Source organism: Geosmithia morbida (genome assembly GCF_012550715.1).
Source record: "Geosmithia morbida isolate 1262 chromosome Unknown scaffold_6, whole genome shotgun sequence".
In the NCBI taxonomy this organism is placed as follows: Eukaryota; Fungi; Ascomycota; class Sordariomycetes; order Hypocreales; family Bionectriaceae; genus Geosmithia; species Geosmithia morbida.
The window spans coordinates 1106546-1125405 of NW_023336193.1; the positions used below are offsets into that span (position 1 = coordinate 1106546).

General features: G+C 52.8%; 5 protein-coding genes across 5 annotated transcripts; 3 read left to right on the plus strand and 2 right to left on the minus strand.

The window, feature by feature from the left end:
• Window positions 1-5507: 5507 nt before the first annotated feature.
• On the plus strand, window positions 5508-6888 carry GMORB2_6796 (uncharacterized protein; the record flags this gene model as incomplete). The annotated part of the gene is made up of 2 exons (XM_035468764.1): window positions 5508-5671; window positions 6030-6888. Coding segments are annotated over 2 exons (1023 nt in total), but the record flags the coding sequence as incomplete, so codon positions are not given.
• Window positions 6889-7168: 280 nt separating this feature from the next.
• Window positions 7169-10043, minus strand: GMORB2_6797 (anaphase-promoting complex subunit 4; the record flags this gene model as incomplete). The annotated part of the gene is made up of 7 exons (XM_035468765.1): window positions 7169-7440; window positions 7563-7715; window positions 7821-7869; window positions 7992-8705; window positions 8768-9359; window positions 9448-9754; window positions 9827-10043. The coding sequence occupies 7 exons, from the start codon at window positions 10041-10043 to the stop codon at window positions 7169-7171; spliced, it is 2304 nt and encodes a 767-aa protein (XP_035321899.1).
• A 559-nt stretch (window positions 10044-10602) lies between these two features.
• On the minus strand, window positions 10603-12380 carry GMORB2_6798 (coatomer subunit delta; the record flags this gene model as incomplete). Its single annotated transcript, XM_035468766.1, has 4 exons — window positions 10603-10692; window positions 10758-11562; window positions 11659-11852; window positions 11889-12380. Coding segments are annotated over 4 exons (1581 nt in total), but the record flags the coding sequence as incomplete, so codon positions are not given.
• An 850-nt stretch (window positions 12381-13230) lies between these two features.
• Window positions 13231-15394, plus strand: GMORB2_6799 (uncharacterized protein; the record flags this gene model as incomplete). The annotated part of the gene is made up of 2 exons (XM_035468767.1): window positions 13231-14319; window positions 14390-15394. 2 exons carry the CDS (start codon window positions 13231-13233, stop codon window positions 15392-15394), a joined length of 2094 nt encoding a protein of 697 aa, XP_035321901.1.
• Window positions 15395-17355: 1961 nt separating this feature from the next.
• GMORB2_6800 (uncharacterized protein) lies at window positions 17356-18858 on the plus strand (the record flags this gene model as incomplete). The annotated part of the gene is made up of 3 exons (XM_035468768.1): window positions 17356-17397; window positions 17721-17856; window positions 18827-18858. The coding sequence occupies 3 exons, from the start codon at window positions 17356-17358 to the stop codon at window positions 18856-18858; spliced, it is 210 nt and encodes a 69-aa protein (XP_035321902.1).
• Between the last annotated feature and the right edge of the window lie 2 nt (window positions 18859-18860).

The following is an 18860-nucleotide window of genomic DNA, read 5'->3' on the forward strand; positions in this document are numbered from 1 at the left end:
GGGGGGGGGGGGGGGGGGGGGGGGGGGGGTGGTGGTGTCCCCTGGGAATACATATATATGTACGGAGTACATCTAGAGGTTGTAGGGGCCAGGGTAGAGGGGCGTAGCAGTAACAAGGCCCAAGGCCTCAGGTGCAAGGTGTGGCTTTTGCTTAGCTGTGGCTGATCTCATCGTTACGGGTACCTTTCCTACTCTCTATTGCAACCGCCACACGCACAACATTCCATGGCCCCATCATCATACAGCTTACGGAAATCCCGACCCGTGCATCTGCAGAATGACCACACAATACATTGTCCCGCTCCCGTCATTATGAGTACTCTCCTTTGTAAATTCTCCGTCATCTCGTCGCTCTCTCTCTCTCTCTCTCCTCCCTCATCTCTGCTTCTCCTCCTCTTTGTGGCGGTGTGGGTGGGGCGCGCCAAGCGTCCCCATTCCCAGCTACCGTCTTGCCCCATCTCAACTCCAGCTCGATTCTCTCTTCTCTCTCTTTACGTGCACTAGTATGGTGGTATCAGAGTAGTACTAGGCTTAGGCTTTGCCAGCTCGACTGGGAGTTTGTAGTACACGCATCATCCGTCATCCACACACACACACAGAAAGTATAAGCACAGCTTCCCACAGATGGCATCACAAAAACTCCCTGGCTGGGGTGAACCCCTGATCTCATACATTGTTCAAGATTCGATCTGAATGCTGCCTGCCACTGACCTCCCCGATGACAGCCATCGTGCGGATAAGTGGTAAAGAGAGACGGAAGAAGCAGAAGCGTGGCTCGGGTCTTGCCGGTAGTTCCTTCCTTTGTGTGCACCTCGATATAATGACAGGTGCGACGCTGGAGCAACCACCTTCCCTTCCTCATTGTGAGAACTACAGAGAATGGTGAGAAATGGCAGAATGAGTACTTGTACAGGCTCTACTACAGGCTCCACTACTGCTGTAATATTGCATATAGAAAGCAATCGTCACCGCCCTAAGGTTGTCGCTGTGCTAGCTGACGGCATTAGCACCATCCGTCTACCCCATTTACTCCATCTTTCCCATCTTCACTGTTGTCATCTTCACCACCACCACCAGCATCATCGCCATCGTCGTCGTGATACTCGTCTTCATCATCATTATTATCATCATCTTCTTCTTCCTCTTCTTCTTCATCACATTCGTCACCATCACTTTCTTCATTTTCTTCATTTTCTTCATTTTCTTCATTTTCTTCATTTTCTTCATTTTCTTCATTTTCTTCATTTTCTTCATCTTCTTCACCTTCTTCATCTTCGTCATCTTCGTCATCTTCGTCATCTTCGTCATCATTATGACCTTCATCATCTTCATCATCATCATGTCATTGCAGCGTAGTTCCCCCACTTGTGCTGCACCTAACAAGACCCCGGCCAAGCCACTAATACTGTACCGTCCTCCCGGTGCGTGGCCCCAGGTCCACGGGCTATTACTCCGCGCCGTATTACGGACCACGTACTCTTGTTGCTCTGCATCTTCTCTACAGCTTGCGCCTTTGTGCTACCAGAACCCAGCAGGCATTCAGCAAGCGTCATCTCGACATGCCAGCCCTCTTATTACTCGTACGGAATATTATACCTGCCAATGCTACGTAGAATGTACACCCATGGTAGGAAGAGGAAAGGTGGGGGTGGGGGGGGGAGGGGGGTGTCGCGCCCTTGCGCAGGTACGTGCTTCTTTTCTTGCCCTTTCCCTTTCATCTTCCAGGAGCCTTGAGAGCATCCTCTTCTGTCCCCCAGTTCGTCAGGTACCCCCGTCTCAAGTATTTACGTCGTGCATACGTAGTACGCGGGAAACAAGCATTGCGACCCACACAGGCCCACTGCCCATCTCAAACAACTCAGACAGAAAACGGCGTGCACTGTCCTGTCTGCCAGTACGTCGATAATACTGTACAGGCGGAAGAGAAGATGTGATCCTATGAGGGAAGAAGATGCGATCCTACGAGGGAAGAAGATGCGGTCCCATGAGAGGAGAAGAATCACAAGTACGAGGCTAATTCTGGCATTACCAATTATTCACAGACTATGAACATCAATATCACCACTTCAACTACCACGAGCCTCTACGAGTACAGACCTCTGCGAGCACAGAAGAGTATGACTTCACAGAATACACCTTTGTCTAGTCGCCACAACATCACCATCCCAGCTGAAAGCTGCATACAAGCGTGTGGGGCATGACTAGAGTCGCTGAGGGTGTGGGGAGCGAGCCCAGCCAGTGGGGTCCGTGACCGTCCCAGGCATCCGCTCAAGACAAAGTCAACAGGGATTACGGAACCCGGCCATCGATCGGCATGGGAGCTTGCGAAGCGTACTTATGGAACATTTGTCTTGGCCTCGACTTTGCGGCCTCTGCCCCTAGTGCCCTAGATCCTGTCAAGTCGAAGTACTAGCTCGCCAGACTCACTGACGACTGCACCAGTAATGCTCCGTAGTTCGCCAAGCTACCCGTGCTAAGCCTCTGCAGATGATGATTTACTGATTTGCTACCCCCCCCCAGTCCTGTCACGTTCGCAGCCGCAGCCGCACCTCTCAGCTCGGCCCACGACTTCTCCCAGACGAGATACTCGGACGATCCACTGCGAGCTGTTTCGCAGTCAATCCATTCGCTCAGGTTGACTCTCGGCTCTCTGAGGCCATTATAAGCCTTTGACCATTTGGCTCTTGCCCCGAGTCCCAACGGTCGGCCGTTGGAGACGTCGGTCAGCCAGGAACCTCCTTTTTTTTTAAAAAAAAAAAAAAAAAAAAAAAAARGGGGGGGGGGTCTCCCCTATCCCTTCCTTTCTCCTCCTCCCTTTGTCGTTTCGCCTCGCCCAGGCTCAGAAGACGGAGAGATGCCGCCAACTGGTGGCAACGGTGACGGGGTACTGCAACAGCACAGACGATCGGAGAAATCTGCGCCGGGTGATTTTTAAGCACATCACCCGCAGCCACGCCTGCGCCGACGCCGATGCCGCTGTTGTCGATCCTATAACCAACTAACCAGAGTTCTAGGTTCCCATGACCAAGGCTTTGGGAACGCACATCTACACACACACACAGACTTACAAACGTACCGACAAGATGAGGCTATTGATTTTTAATACCCGGCGTCTGCGCATATAGAATACAGAGTTTCAGAAACTGAGATGTGACGTGTTCTCTGCCTCTGTTAGTGCCAGATTGGCAGGTCAAGCATACGGCTCATACGACACATACGATACATGATGTCGGGTTGATTCTCGCGCAGGCAGTACGCATACAGTAGCTCTATGCGACCAACCCAGCCTCTCGGGTCCGATGGAGTGATTATGCGTTGCAGTACGGCCAGTAAACTAGTAGGTGAACTACGGCCTACTCGTGGTAGGAGTCTCTATCTGTGTGGCTGCTGGGCATGGGTCATATTCCAGTCTTTAGACTCGTGTGTGTGGTGTTGGTGTGTGTGGTGTTGGTGTGTGTGGTGTTGGTGTGTGTGGTGTTGGTGTGTGTGTGTGTGTGTGTGTGTGTGTGTGTGTGTGTGTGTATGTGTGTTGTGTATGTGTGTATGTGTGTCTGTCTGTGTCTGTGTCTGTCTGTGTCTGTGTCTGTCTGTCTATCTGTTGGCTCAGTCTCGTTTATATAAATTTCCTTGCTTCCTTCCACTGACTCATCAAACTCTGTCAGTTCTCCCGTACTCTTTGTCTCGACGATCCAGTCCAGCCAGTCCATTGGGCAGAGTCCGTTCCCGGCTGTAACCCGGGGATGCAGAGTCTAGGGTCTACAGTACGTGTAGACCAAGACCATTGACTCTTCCAGGTATAATATCCGTACGAGCACTCGGGATGTTGGTCCCTCGATGGCAGGGGTAGTGGTCTGTACTTGGCACCTGCGTAGACTAGGAGATTTCGCACATTGGCAAGTCGTCAAGTACGAGTAGATGGTGTTATATTGTTAGTAGCAGTTGATTACTTCTCGGGATGATACTAGTAATCAAGCTGGTCACCACCATTCCGGTAGTAGTAGTAGTAGTAATAGTAGTAGTAGTAGTCTAGGGACCCCCGCCCTTGGGACATGATGATGTGGTTTGATTTTGTTTTTTTTTTGTTTTTTCTGCATCACCAGTAAGCATGATACTGCTACTACTTGGTAGGTACTGGGAGTTGAACATGTACATTTACAGCGTATGATTCATCACATGTTACTCCCTGTAGCATGCACTGCTACGTCGCACAAACACCCTTTTGTATGTTCTACCTTGGTCGCAAGCATTACCAAGATGGTGTTCTTCTTGTCGGGATTCTCCTACGTCGTAAGTATGGGGAGAAGAGAAGAAGAAGAATAGAAGATAGAAGCACGTGAGAGCGAAGGGATTTTTTTTGAGGTCATGATTGTGACGGAGTTGTGGTCCCCCTCATACACACACAGTTTTGCCACTGACAGGGAAATTTCATTGACCAGAATTATTACGCCTTATTGACTAATACAGAGAATACCAATATGATGACGAGAAAGCTCAGTAGATAGATAGACGCTCTGCACTGTGAAGAAATACATATAGTGTAGATACTCTGATTAGATCCAAATTGCAGGTATAGGTTAAGCCACGTCCAATCGTGTCATGACCAAATCTACAGGGTAAGTAAAAAGTCACGTTCCCCCCACCGTGGAAACGATGAAAGCATCGGTGACTTCATCAATCAGATGGCCGAGGGAATAGTGAATCTGCCGAAACTCGCCTCCCTCCTTCTCCATCATCCACAACGCGAAACATCAACAATGAACAGCGATAGAAATTATAAAACGATAGGCGTCATGAATTGACCCGATCGGATCCAGATCCCGGATTCAGACCCCTCCATCCATCTCTACCTCCCCTCCCCCCCGGCGTAAACCCCTCAAGGGCGGTCCGCGGATTATGCGGTGAACAAGGGCACATACGCCATTCATTCGTCAGACACGAATACCTGTCAGGGCATTCACACTACCATATATACACATATCGAAACAGGGAAAGGAGATATATACGCATTTCCCAATATGGTAAGTTTCTTCCTCTCCTTTCTGTTCTCTTCCTAGTAATATCCCTGAAAGAGAGAAGGAGTAGTAGATCCCCCTCCCCCCTCCCCCCGCAGACGCCTGTTGAATGTGTGCGTCATCACACAAGAGAGGTCAGAGGGAGTCCTTGGCCGAGATAATGTCAAGAGAAGAAAGGGGAAGGGCTGTTATTGGCTCATGTACAAGGGGGAAGAAACAGAGCGTCAATGCGCTGCTAGGTGTTTGCCAGCTGGTCGACACCCTCTCAAGTCTTTCCATTCCTCTCTCTCTCTCTTTGCTTTTACACACACGCACATGCTCTCTCTCTCTTTCTGTCTCTCCTTCCCAGTCTCTTCTCTTTCAACACATACATCATGACCGACTTGATATGAGAAATTCTTGACCAAGTGGAAAGAAAGAAAAAGACCGAGGAGGAGAAGGGAAAAAATGACTTTCCAACCTCCATCTCGCCATGATACATTTCTTCAACATAGAGATTCTGCCCAGTCGGATGAGAGTACCGTCAGTGCAGCCCAGCTAAGTCTTCGACGTCAACAGCAACAGCAGCAGCAGCAGAGTAAAGATGGTGCTACGAGTCCCAAGACGACGGCAGCCTCGGCCAAGGGGAAGCCGCGTCTTCTACTCATGGGACAGAGAAGGTAACCCCCCCCCCCCCCCCCCCCCCCTTTTTTTTTTTTTTTTTGTGTTGTTGTTGTTTTTGTTTCTTTGTCTCTTTGGCCCTTGGAGATTCTAATGTCCAACTATTTCCCCTATCCCTGTTCCACTAAGAAATGCCATTTTGACTCCTTTGATCCCTCTAGATCCGGAAAATCATCTATATCCAGCGTCGTCTTCCACAAGCTTCCCCCCAGCGAGACATTGTTCTTAGAATCTACGGCACGAATCCAGAAAGATTCAATGGCGTACGTCTCCCCTCCCACTCACAAGACCCGGCCAACACACCTCTCTCGGGGTGAAGGAGACAAGGAGTGTGAGGATCTGACTCTGTCAAAACAGCTCCTTCATGGACTTTCAAGTGTGGGACTTTCCCGGACAGATTGACATATTCGAAAACCCGGAATTCGACATGGAGGCCATATTCGGCGAGATAGGCGCGCTGATCTGGGTGATTGACGCGCAGGACGACTACCTGGAGGCCGTAGATCGGCTGAACACGACCATCCTCTGCCTGCAACGCACGTACCCCTACATCAACATCGAGGTCTTCATCCACAAGGTGGACGGTCTATCGGACGACTACAAGCTCGACATCCAGCGGGACATTACCATCCGCATCCAGGACGAGCTATCGGACCACGGGTGCGAGAACGCCCCCGTCACATTCCACCTGACGTCCATCTACAACCACTCCATCTTCGAGGCCTTCAGCAAGGTCATCCAGAAGCTCATCCCGCGCCTGGGCACCCTCGAGTCCATGCTCACCAACCTCTGCCGCACCTGCCGCTTCGAGAAGGCCTACCTCTTCGACGTCCTCTCCAAGATCTACATCGCCACCGACTCATCCCCCGCCGACATGGCCTCGTACGAGATCTGCAGCGACTACATTGACGTCATCATCGACATGACCGAGGTCTACGGCACCTGGCACCGCTCCGACGACGCGAGGGCCCGCCTCGAGGGCGATCCCTACCACGCCCCGCTCGACGCCCAGGTCGGCTGCCCCACCGCCGAGAGCTGCCTCGTCCTGCACGACAGCAGAAGGCCCATCGTCCTCAGGGAGGTCGACAGGTACCTCGCCCTCGTCGCCGTCATGAAGGATGACTCGTACGACAAGATGCCCCTTGTCAACATGAATGTCGACGCCGTAGTCGACGGCCTCACCGGCTTCTTCAACATTACCAGGAGGAATCGTTAGATGTCACGAAACTAGACAGAGAACAAGAACTACGAACTTTGTTCTTTTTTACCTCTTCCTCCCTTTACTTTTCAAAGCGGAATCAATCTGGGCTAATGGGAGGTTTTTTTTTCCGCGCCTTATACACACACACACACACACACACACACACACACACACACACACACACACACACACACACGCAGTACCATCACGCGGCGTTAGACAACTCTTGCCTAACATCATGTATTGCACTACTACTTATTCTATGTCCTATCTGGACAGACAGGGCAATAAACACTCACTCCCCCCATGTAAAAGCCTGCCATGTAGTCCGGTTACTTCCGAGGAGATATATCCTGGCCGCCAACTCACCCCGCGCATTAACCCGGTCATGCACCTGCATCCTCACCGGTTTCACCCCTGACAGTGATTCGCTGGGCAGCGTATACGTGGCGAAACTATCGGCTGCCTGACCGGCTTCTGCTGCTACTACCCCGGTTGCCGAGTCGAAACGTTGAAAGTCTAAGCTGTCCGATTTGACGGGAACAGCCATGGCATGTGTCAAACCACCTTTTGTGTGTGTGTGTCGTCGTCGTCGTTGTCAGCCAATTAGGAAAAACTCTGACGGCATCTCCGACAGGACAAAGGAAAATAGAAGAAATAAATTGGAAAAAAAAAAAAATCTCGCTTACCGCTGGCTGCGCATAAAACAACAAGCTCTTGACTACCACTCATGAAACCTAGGTCAATCAACTTGCTGTTGCCTAGATCCAACACGGCGGACTCGACGAAACCGTTGCTGCTGATGCCCCTGGTTATGCTGAGCCCGGCGCGGAATATATAGACTGTTTCACATCGTTGGCCAACCGTGAGCAGGGATTCTCGACGTGGGACTGCGTGCTCCCCATTGATGAGTGAGTAGGAATTCCAAATTGGATGGCACGACGTACCCTTGTTGCTTGCATCCTTAGACGAGAGAGCAGTGTAGATAAATGCCTCCTGTTCAGAGAAGAGGGAAGGATAGAAGAGAAAAAAAAATTCAGCGCGGTTCCGGAGTGGCAGAGAAGGAGAAAAGAAAAAGAGAGAGGGGGGGGGATGGCTAGACGTAGAGGGTGACTTACACCATCACTGTGTTCGCACATGCACATGTCAATCTTGTCAATTTTGTTGCCAATAGAAAGCTTGACTGGCTTCCCCAATCTCACACTGCGCTTCTTGGACTCGGCAATGTCCTTGAATATCGAATTCGACCAGTGCGTCGCATAATCGACTAGAAATTCGACTCGAGGCAGGGCCTTCATACCATCCTGGCTCTTCTCGTGCCTTACCAGCTGCGTGCTGAGCATGTCCATGAGGTCCGGCGCCCCGTCCTCCATCGTCTTCCAATCGGCGGCGCGGTCCTCATCAGTCATGTCGCCGAGGAAAAGGCGCATGGGACTATCGGTCAAGTACCGCTCAATGTACGTCAGGACTCTGGTCATGTCCATGGTGGCCTCCTTCTCGCTGAGCTCCTCGCTCTCCGGGGTTGATGAAGCGAGACGGTCGATCTGGAAACGAAGCCAACGGGAGAACGCGGTGAAGTGTTCGAGTTCGTTCATGACGGCCAGGAGCACACGGTGGCCGACGAGCGTCAGGCACCCGATGATGTCCATGACCTTGCTGATCTGCGGCACTGTAAAGCCAATGTCCTCTCGGTCATCGTGGAACTGGGCGAGGCCGCGTAGACGACTGAGGATGATGGAGCAACGCTCCAGAGCTGGCAGAAAGTTTTCGTGGACGAGACTGCGGAGGTTCTCGAGTCCGGCCACAACTGCTTTGTCCCATCGTTTATGACCCTATGAAATTTACAGTGTCAGGGGATTCATCCTTACCATGCTTATTGTCCTGTAAGACTTACCCGCTCAGCCAGACTGTCTACAAGCCATTCCCGCACCGGCTCATATGCGTGACCCGTCACCACGGTGTGGTACAGGGCTGCCACGACCGTCCGTGGACCACCTGTCAGGTCCTCGAGGCCAGCCTCAGCGCTGCGGAGGAACCTCGAAGGAAGCTCTCTAGTGTTCTTCCACTCTAGTTGCATGTGGAGCTGGGTTTGCTTGAGATAGCGCAGAAGCTTCTGCAGCGTTGTGAGCTTGGAGGCGAGGAGGGAGAGGTTTATGGGGACTGAGGAGATGAATGGGAGATCCATCGGCACAAGATGCACCTCATCCGGCTGATCATTGCGATCGGCTAGGAGAAGCGCATGAGTTGAGATGCGCGGACTCGAGGCAATGTGGATGAGCTGCGGCGGCGGCGGCGATGCTGCCGCTGTAGGGCCGAGAGGCGGGCATGGAAATGATCCAATTACAAAGGAGTCGTAGACGCTGAGGTGTAGTCTCCCATCCGACGACCCGACTATCATGACATTGACCTGGTCGTACTCGTCTGGTCTCGGAGCGCGAAACAAGAAATCTATGCTCGTCCGCAGCGTAAACACCAGTGCGTCTTCGCTGTTCATGTCCAATAGTGAGCGATCCGATTCCTTGACTAAACTTCCTCCAGAGCTGTTTGTTGACTGTTCATAGAGAAGAGACTTACCCAGATCCCGCGCTGCTCCCTGGCAAGGGACTAATCTTGGGCAGCGCTGTGTCAATCTCCAAAAATGTGAGCTCCCGGGGCAGATCAGCCAAGGGTCTGCCACCAAGCTCTGGAGGCGATACATCAAGAGCCGAGGTCTTGGTCTGCGCATGTGTAGGGTCCGAGATTCTCGTACACGACCAGCTTATGTGGGTAATTTTCGCGTCACTGGACTGGGGGCAGATCTCGATGTGATGTACTGCCTTGTTGTTCTCGAGGCCCATGAGACGAACGACGCCGTCACTCCAACCGACAGCAAGGAACTGGTCTGAGCGGGGGGGCCGTGTCAGATTATGGAGTAGAAGAGAGGGGGTGGGAGGGCATGTGATATATATATTACCGTCAGTCTTCCATGCCACGGCAAGTGGCTCGGGCGCCTTGGACCCAAGCTGATGGATCCTCGACACCGTCTGACTAGGCGGCCTGAGAATCAAGACATTCTTGCGCCCGCTCTCCCGAGTGGCCGATAGGTCCAGTGTCGGGCAGCTCACAGGAAAGCCATCGGGGACTTTGCTGTCGAATTCGGTCTCACTGAGGAAGGTGAGCTGCCGAGTCATGCTGCCGTTATGGTTCTCGTGCTCATTGCCAGTGGATTTCGAGTTGGAGGGGCACAGGTGTCATGCCTGCCCAAGAAGAGAGAGACACCCGTTTTTCTTCTCGCTCAGCGACAGCAAAAAAGTGAATATAAAGACGAGATGCAGAGGCCTAGAAGGAAAGAGAAGAAGAGCACCGTGACGCCGTATGATACGTTTGTGTATATGTCAGTAGTCAAGTTGTAACGCGTTGTCGTGAGCTTCTAGATGCGAGACGCGGAAGGTGCTCTCCACACACAGTGTCAATATTATATATATTGACACTATGACTTTAATGCTGTGCGCAACCACTGCATCACCAACTCATTCTGGAATCAAGCCGTGGACATTGCACTGCATAACATATTTGGCATATTGAAGAGAGCTATCCATGTAAAAGCGTCACGTCGACTTTATTGTCTATTCCACATTGTCGATGCAGCCTGATCATGTGCCACTTTGACAGAAATGCATGTTTTCCCGTCCGTCCCACCACACCAATATAAAAACGCTGCTCTACTTTTTCACCGGCCCGGTGTTTATTCTACTCGATCAAAAAGTTGTCCGCGCTGGTCTTGGTCTCCTTGGAAAAGGTGACCTCTTCATCTTCCTCGAGAAGAGATACCGATGTAACCTAGACAGTATCATGTTAGCAGGGGAGGTCACAGGAGAGTATAAGAGGCGGGGCAAATGACGCACATCAACATCAATATAAGGAGTCGTCTTGCTGAATCGCACGGCCATGGGGAAGAAATCGTTCTCGTCGTTGCTCTCGGCCTCAAACTCAAAAGAGCCAGAGGGGTTCTCATCATCGACGGAGCCAATGTTCCACTCGAGCGTGTCGCCCGACACCTCATAGGCGGCGTCGAAGCTGGACACGACGGGCTCGCTGCCTTGGTAGGGGATAGTAACATTGACGTCGCGCAGCGCGTCTCCGCCGGTAAGCTCGTACTCGACAGTCAGCGTAAACTTGTCGGCGTCCCGGTTGATCCAGACGGTGAAGGTGATGGGGCAAGCCGCCGGGTCCTCGGCCTTGGGCGTGGCGCGCCACCTCAACACGCCGACCGAGTTATTGATAGGAAAGCCCCTAGCAGTGTTGCTCATCTGGATCACCCTGGAACCATTGAACAGGTTGCGGTCGACGTTGGGGTGCGTGCGGAACTGGACACCGTGAGCCTGGACGGCCTGCAGGCCCAGCTTGATCTTGGTTAGGCTCGGGTCCGAGATGCGCAGCGTTAGATCTCCGCTGACAGCTAGAGAATTGACGCTTCCTTCCCTGGACAGCTTGGCGCTGACCGACTCCGACACGGTGACGTGGATGGCATCGCGGTCTAGCGTCGACGAGATACGGGGCCCGGCCTCGGCGGCGGGGGCCGAGGGCTGAGGGGTCACCAGGGGCGTGTCGTCCGCCTCGACGCCAATGTCGCCCCGCACACGCTCAAACATATCTGTCGTCTTGGACTTTTTGCCGAGCTGCATGCCCTTACCCTTGGGAGCAACGGGTCTGAGGAGAGATAAGAAGCAGTGTTAGCCGTCCATCCGTCTGCTGGCGGTGTACCCGCCACGACGTATTCACACCCGCGAGTAGGAATATACGCACTTGTTGAAGCTCTTGTTCTTCTCGGCCTCATACGAGTTGGTGATCTCGGCGCTGGGTTTCGAGGGGGGAGTGTAGGTGGGGTAGTTGGGTGCCCTGGGGGCGACTGCGCGACCGGTGCGGGCAGTCTCCTTGCGCTGCATCTCGAGCTGCTTGGCCTTGCGTTTCCGCTCCTCGGTGGCCTCAAGCTCCTTGTTCTAGAGAGAGAGGGGGTACGAATGTCAGCACCGTACTTTTCGGGGTCCGAGAATGTTTTGCGGCCTAGGAATGGAAAGCCTTACACGGGCAATAATCTCCTGGATGCGCTCCTCGTGACTCTCCATGTCGAGGAAAGTCCTGATCTGGCCGAGGGTCAGATTCTCGCGATAGCCCAGCGTCACGAGCTCGTCAAAGGCGCTGAGGAGCTCGTAGGCATTGCGGACAATCTCTCTCTCGTCGAGGGTTCTGCAGGCGCTGGTGACAACCTGGGCGAAGAGGTGGAGCGAGTCAATATCCTGGAGGATGTTGGATTGGCGGTTGGTAATGAGCACCATGTAGAGCTCGTCGAGGGGCTGGTAGACGAATCGGACATTGTCCTGCTCGACAGTCGTGTGCTGGGTACCGCTCTGGGCGAGCTTGGGGAATGAGGCGAGCAGGGCTTCGATGCGGGATCGGGGCATCTCCCTGAACTGCCTTGAGAGGACAGCTTTCCCTCCACGGGTGCAGATCGAAGCCGCGAGAACGACCTAGTGTGCGTGCGTTCCCGGTCAGCATGTCATCATTCACTATTGATCATGGTGGGAAGCCGGGGGGCCATTGAGAGGGAGAGCGCACCATGTTGCCGGTAGTCTGTGCTGGCCACTTGGTTCTGGGACGGTGATGGGGTTGATGCGACGTCAAAAGGGTTGGGAGTCGTGGCCTGTCGTCTACTCGTCGTATCTTTGTCGGTTGTTGCTTCTGGCGCCAAGTAGCGGGCGGTGGCACCTGTTGCCCCCCTGGAGGGAGGAGCTGGCCAATATTCAGGCCACCTGGAGGCCCGGCTGTGTGTAGTGGGGGCATGAGCATCAGGAAGGCGGTGAGTCCCGTTCTGCCGTCTCTGTTTCTTCTCTCCTTTGTCCGCCTTAGTCATCACTGCGCTGTTCCTTTTTTTGAGTTGCTCCTGCTCAAATAGTGGCATAGAGTAGCTTGAGCCTTCATTCACTGTTGGATCTGGAGGTCGTAACCCAAAAGTATCGATCACGGGGTTAATCTTTTCGCCAAACAGCTTTCCTACGCGTCCTGGCCAGTGACTAACTGCCATTATTATTTTCCACTCATACTTTTTCATCTCAAAATCATATAAGAACCTACCATCCGACCGGCGTTGTTCTTCCCTGTCCAAATGTGCAGCATCGCCACGACACGCCAATACCCCGATTCACCAGAGCCTTTGCCCTCACCACCACAGGAACATTACGACTCGTAGCTTGCAGCCGCATAGCACCAGCATACTCACGCCAAGAACCCTTCTCAGAAGCCCCAGTGACCGAACCGAGATATCGACGCAGCCGATACCCGGTCGACAGAAAAGAGAAGCGTGACATGACTGAAATCGACATGGATATCGACACTTCACACCCGCCGCATGTGGACGAGGACCTCATCGACTACGAAGATGATTTCGCCCACCAAGAGCATCTAGTCGAGAACGTGCAGGATTCAAAGCAGGAGCAGGTCGTCCCGGTGGTGTCTAGGGAAGGCGAGGAGAATGACGGTGTCGACATGACGCTAGGTGCCTCTGCTGATATCCAAGGCCATGAGCTGGAGACAGACGCTCTGGAGACAACCAGTGACGAAGCTGGTGGTGACCTGCCAGTGGAACTGACGGCTGACGCAGCCGAGCACGTACAAGCAGACGAGGCAGAGATGGCCGAGCAAGAAGCAGAGACTTCTGCTCAACAGCAGACGAATGACCAGGACTACATTAACGACCTCGATTTTGGGTACGAGGAAGAAGGCCAGAACCAGAAGGGCCAGGAGCTAGACGTTACCGAGACTGAGGTAAAGACAGCCGAGAACGAAGGTGATGAGGCACTCACCCAGCCCATCGTGCATGAAGAGGATGAGATTACGTGGGAGGACGAGTTGCAAGAGACGAACGAGGCCGTCCACTATCAAGGAGGAGATGAAATCGAAGAGAGAGATCAACGTGTCCAGGAACTCGCTCAGCCTGAAAAGCTTCCTCAGCCTGAAGAGCTTCCTCAGCCCGAAGAGCTTCCTCTGCCCGAAGAGCTTCCTCAGCCCGAAGAGCTTCCTCAGCCCGAAGAGCTGCCCCAGCCCGAAGAGCTTCCTCAACCCGAAGAGCTGCCCCAGCCTGACCAGGCTCCTCAGCCAGATGAACCAGAACAAACCGAAGAGATCGAACACACTGAAGGACAGGAGGAAGCCGTTGACTATACTGCCGGTGCTGAGGATACATCACAGGAATCTGGAGGCCCTGAATTCCCACTCATCACTGTCCAGTACAATGGAGAGGAATTTCCATTGCTTTCGCGCACGTCAGAAGGCTTTTTTGACGATGGCTCAATTCTTGACGAGAACATGGAGACCCTACTTGCTGGGTTCCGGGCTGAGCTTGGGGACGAGATATCGCCAAATGAGGAACTGGTGTACCAGGTCGATGAACTCGGACTTGAATATGCTGAGGTGAGTTTCCCCTCCTCTCATGAAGTGGATTGCTTCGAAACTCGGAATCTAACATGTATGATGAATGTAGTCCTCTTCGCGCGACTCTCTTTCGCAAGTCACCCTCAACCAGATCCTTGAGATCTTGGATCTCCTCGTCAAGAACCAGGACCCCGATGAATCCCGGGGATTGTACACATACTTGTTCACAAAGCCCAGCACTACCAGGCGGTTCGAGTTCCTCGTTGAGAGCGCAGCAGCTGGCAAGCGGCTCGCCGATGTTACTCATCATTTCGGATCCCCAATGCCCCAGAGTGGTCACGGCGCGCAAGCCGTAGATCCTTGGGACGAACTGGCCGGGTACGAAAGCATGGGTGATGGCAGCCCGGACGAGTCTGGCGAAAACGCTGGAGAGCATCAAGAGGGAGAAGAGGCGGAAGACTACGATGTCGATGGTACCCTCGGCGAAGAAGAAGAAGAGGAGGAGGAGGAGAAAGAAGTCCAGGCTGCCGAGGACGTCGGCCAGGAAGCCCACGAGGAAGCCCGTGAGGAAATCGCCCATGACACGGTGCAAGACGATGAGTTTGACCTGGGCGAGGACCTCTCAGGTGCTCACCCGGCCGAGGATGACACAAATGTCGGCAGTGCAGACACCAGCACAAGCAGCACGGTCCAGAACGACAACGCGGCGGAGGATGCCCCCGACGCGGGTGATGAGTTGGAGTTTAGCGAGCCTGTCGACGACGAAACCATCGAAGATGGGGCTGCCAACGGCGATCCTGCCAACGATGCCAACGGCCATGATGGTGGTGAAGATGAGCTGGGGGAGATTGACTGGCGTGACGAGGCGGATGATGGCGATGACAACGCGTCAGATGTCTCTGGGGGTGTAAACAAACGCTCACACGCCGACGATGATCTGGACACGGCAGACGGCAAAGGCATGTTCTCTTCTCCTCAAGTGCTTTCCACCTTACCAGTGCTTTCTACCTCGGGAGTGTTCATCGAGTACGAGTACAGCTGGCTAACTTTGAAGCAGATGTCAAGCGTCAGCGGTCTTGAGCCGTCCGCCATGTGTCCGGAGACGCTAACGTGACGGAACACTAGCAGCGACCTAGTCAAGGCTCTCAGGCTCCTTGGTAAGGTGAACTAGAGCGCCGACGTTGACGAACGGCTCTGCGCGGTACAAAGCTGGCCGAGCCCTGTCCTGCCCGAGCAGCAGCCTCGGAAGGGAGGCGTAGTCGCCCCCTCTCCCCGAGGGCCCAGAGCCTTGGCAAGACAAATTAATGTAATCATACGGGAGGGCAGTGGCAAGGGCCCTGTCTGTCAGTCGGGGCAGGATAGCCAGGACAGGTGAGTATTTTCAGATGAAACTAACGACAGCTATATATTTCCTGCCGAATGTTTTGATAAAATCGGAAGACGACGACGATGACGACAACGACAATAACGGCGCTTGTTGTTGATGTTGTGTCTCTTTCCTCTCTTCACCCTTACCTAGTACTCTCTTTCGATATTGTATACCCTCCATCACGGCGATGCCTTTCTTCTTTTTTTTCTATTCTTCTTCTTTAGCTCAAGGTATGGAGCAAGGCAAGGGCGTTTGGGGAGTTGTGATGGCTATGCTGGGGGGGGGGGGGGGGGGGGGGGTAATGGTATCGGCGACGCAACAGGCTACGGGTATCTCTTATATCTCGATACCGCATGGATCTTATTCGATCAACTGTTTCCCAACCATGGCCAGGGGCGTTTTATTTGGAGGTTTCTTCTCTGATATTAGTGACAGTGCAGATGTATATCTGTACATATATATGCTGAGAATAAAGAGCAATATCGATTAGTGAGGTGATCTGGTGAAATGCTTGCAGTCAGTCATCGTACCGGTAACTACAACCCGTACAAGTACGAGTAATGCTCGTATAAGGCCTCGGTACTATCTACGTTGATGGGAGCACTGGGAGGAATACTCGTATTGATCTGGACAAAAGGAGAAGCAGGTCATTGCCATGGTGAGATTTGTTCGGTAATATCGTCCATTATTCTATATCCTTTTTTCCTCATATTTCCTCATATTTCGGCTTTTCCCCTTTCTTTTCTTCCACGAGTACGACGTATAACCCGCATGGGGGAACGGGTCCCATGTGGGAAGTGGCCCAAGTGGGTGCGGGAAAGCAATACGATAGGTGCCTCGGCAGGCCGGTACGTGCGAGAGTCACGGAGTCGATGCGAATAATCGTCAGGATGTGAACGAGCAGGAAAAAAACGAGAGGAAAAAAGGTTCAGGGGTAGTTCTCAGTCGACATCTGTGATTTGATGAGAGTCGGGGTGAGAGTCTATATATGTACGAGTACGGAGTAGAGAGAGTGGTATCGGTACTGACGGTCGTTATCATCACGTCGTACTTGGTAATACTACGAGCACGGATATTCGTAGACATAGAATACTCCGTACCTGTAGAGAAGCCCAACCCAAACCCCCCCTTCTTCGTAGAGTGCTCCGTAGATGCATACGTGTTGCTACGGATGGGGCGACGTGTGATACGGTCTTGTGTCCTACAATGTACGAGTACGGAGCAGAATCTGCTACTCTAGCAGCGCAGCGCAGCGTCACAAATGTATCTACGGCTACAGGCTACGACGGGCTACGGGCTGCTGATAGCAGTACAGGTTCGTAGCAAAGTATCGATACCACCTGCTGCAGGTATTCAGGGGTTGATTGAGAATAACCTCGTCTGGGCTGCGTGGTGCGCTACGTTTCAGGAAACAGATCCCTACTAGTTCCCTTGTTCGCGGTCCTGCCCCGGTCCACGGACAGCGAGGGAGAAGAGGCTGAGCATATGGAGACGCGCATTGGACCAGGTCTGAGCAAGTGCTCAGGTACGGAGTACCCGTACAGGCTACGGATATGGCCAGGTACGGGCAGATAATACATAACACACCATACAGGTACATGTACCGATGTACACGGAGCAGAATCTAATGAAAACCCTGACCGGAAGGAAAAGGGCTGGGGGTGTGGGTCTCGGGCCAGGTTGTAGAGTCGTAGACTCGTAATACAATGGTGGATCTGTCTGGACTTGGCTGTGGGCTGAACAGTCTGGTGCGTGATGTACGATGATGGATTACGAATATATATATATATATATATATATATATATATATACATATACGTATATATGTATGTGTAGATATGTACATGTATATATATACTCTGTACATCTGCATATGAGTGGGTAGAGAATGTACGTTTGAGAGAAGAGAAGAGGATGATGGAGAGTGGTCGATAAAAAATGACGGGAAAGAAGAAGACCGTGATGCTTGTTCAACCGAGGCCTAAGATTGGACTGCCACCACCACCACCACCCGCTACCCCGTACTACCGCTACGGTACAGTGCTGTCAGAGGATAGAACCACTGTAACAGTGGCAGCGCTTACTGGGCAACTTGCTGGCATCCGCCGGAGCTACGCGCGCTGGGGTCGCTGGGAGCGTCGGGGTATTCGTCACACCGTGGCCCGATTGGACCTGGATGGAGGCTGGCCGGCGGGCTCTCTATAATCGTAGGTCACGACACCACTGTAGTACCTCCCGTCGACCACTGTAGCGATCACCGTGGCTGCTGTAGCCTGTAAGTACAGGCTCTACAGATCACGACGGGCTAAGAAGAGATCGGCGCTCAATAGCAACTTGCAAAAGGAAGGTACTGTACGTATTACGTTCCCTGCTTCCCCCAGTTCCTCCTTCCTTGTCTCCATCCCACCACCACCACCACCAACAACACCACCACCACCACCAACTCTACCTGTACAGCGAGTGACCCTCTTTTCTCTCTTCTTGCGACTCTCCGTTGCTTCTCTCTTTCCCTTACTCTCTCTCTCCCACTCCCACGCGCCCTCATCTCTCTCTTTCGCTTCTCCCTCCTCCTCCTCCTCCTCCTCCACTACAACTACAACGATATACGACATACGAACCCTTTTCGTTTCGCCCGCGATACCTTCCCCCCCCCCTCCCTTAACACTCCGTCGCATGACATACGGCGGTGTGTCTTCTTCTTCTTCTTTTCTTCTATCATTTATTTCCTTTTCTGAAAATCCACCGAAACGTCATCAGAGAACAAGACACCTTGGTCCGTTGACGCGCGCTTGCTGAACTCAGAAAAAGGACCCGGTCCACCACCACACAACAAATCTCCCTTGACTCGATCAACTTCGCTTTTTCTCCCACAACCCCACCGCCGTCGACAACCGGAAAATCACATTCTCTTTTTTTGCTCTCTCTCTCTCTCTCTCCTCTCTCTCTCTCTCTTTCTCTCTCTGCTCGCCTGGCGCGACGACTTCGCATTCGAATCCATTCCACCTCCAACTCCCGCGACAAAGCCTTCCCCCCGGACGTCAACGTCGCAGCATCGTCCACATTCGTTTGACAGTGCTCTTCTCTCCCTCCGTCTCCCTCCGTCTCCCTCCCTTTGTCTCTCTCCTCTATATCTCTCCCCAACATGCTTGAGGACAAGTACGTGGCCCTCGCGCGCAGACGAGCCCCTCCTCTGCGTCCGCCCATGCTGACG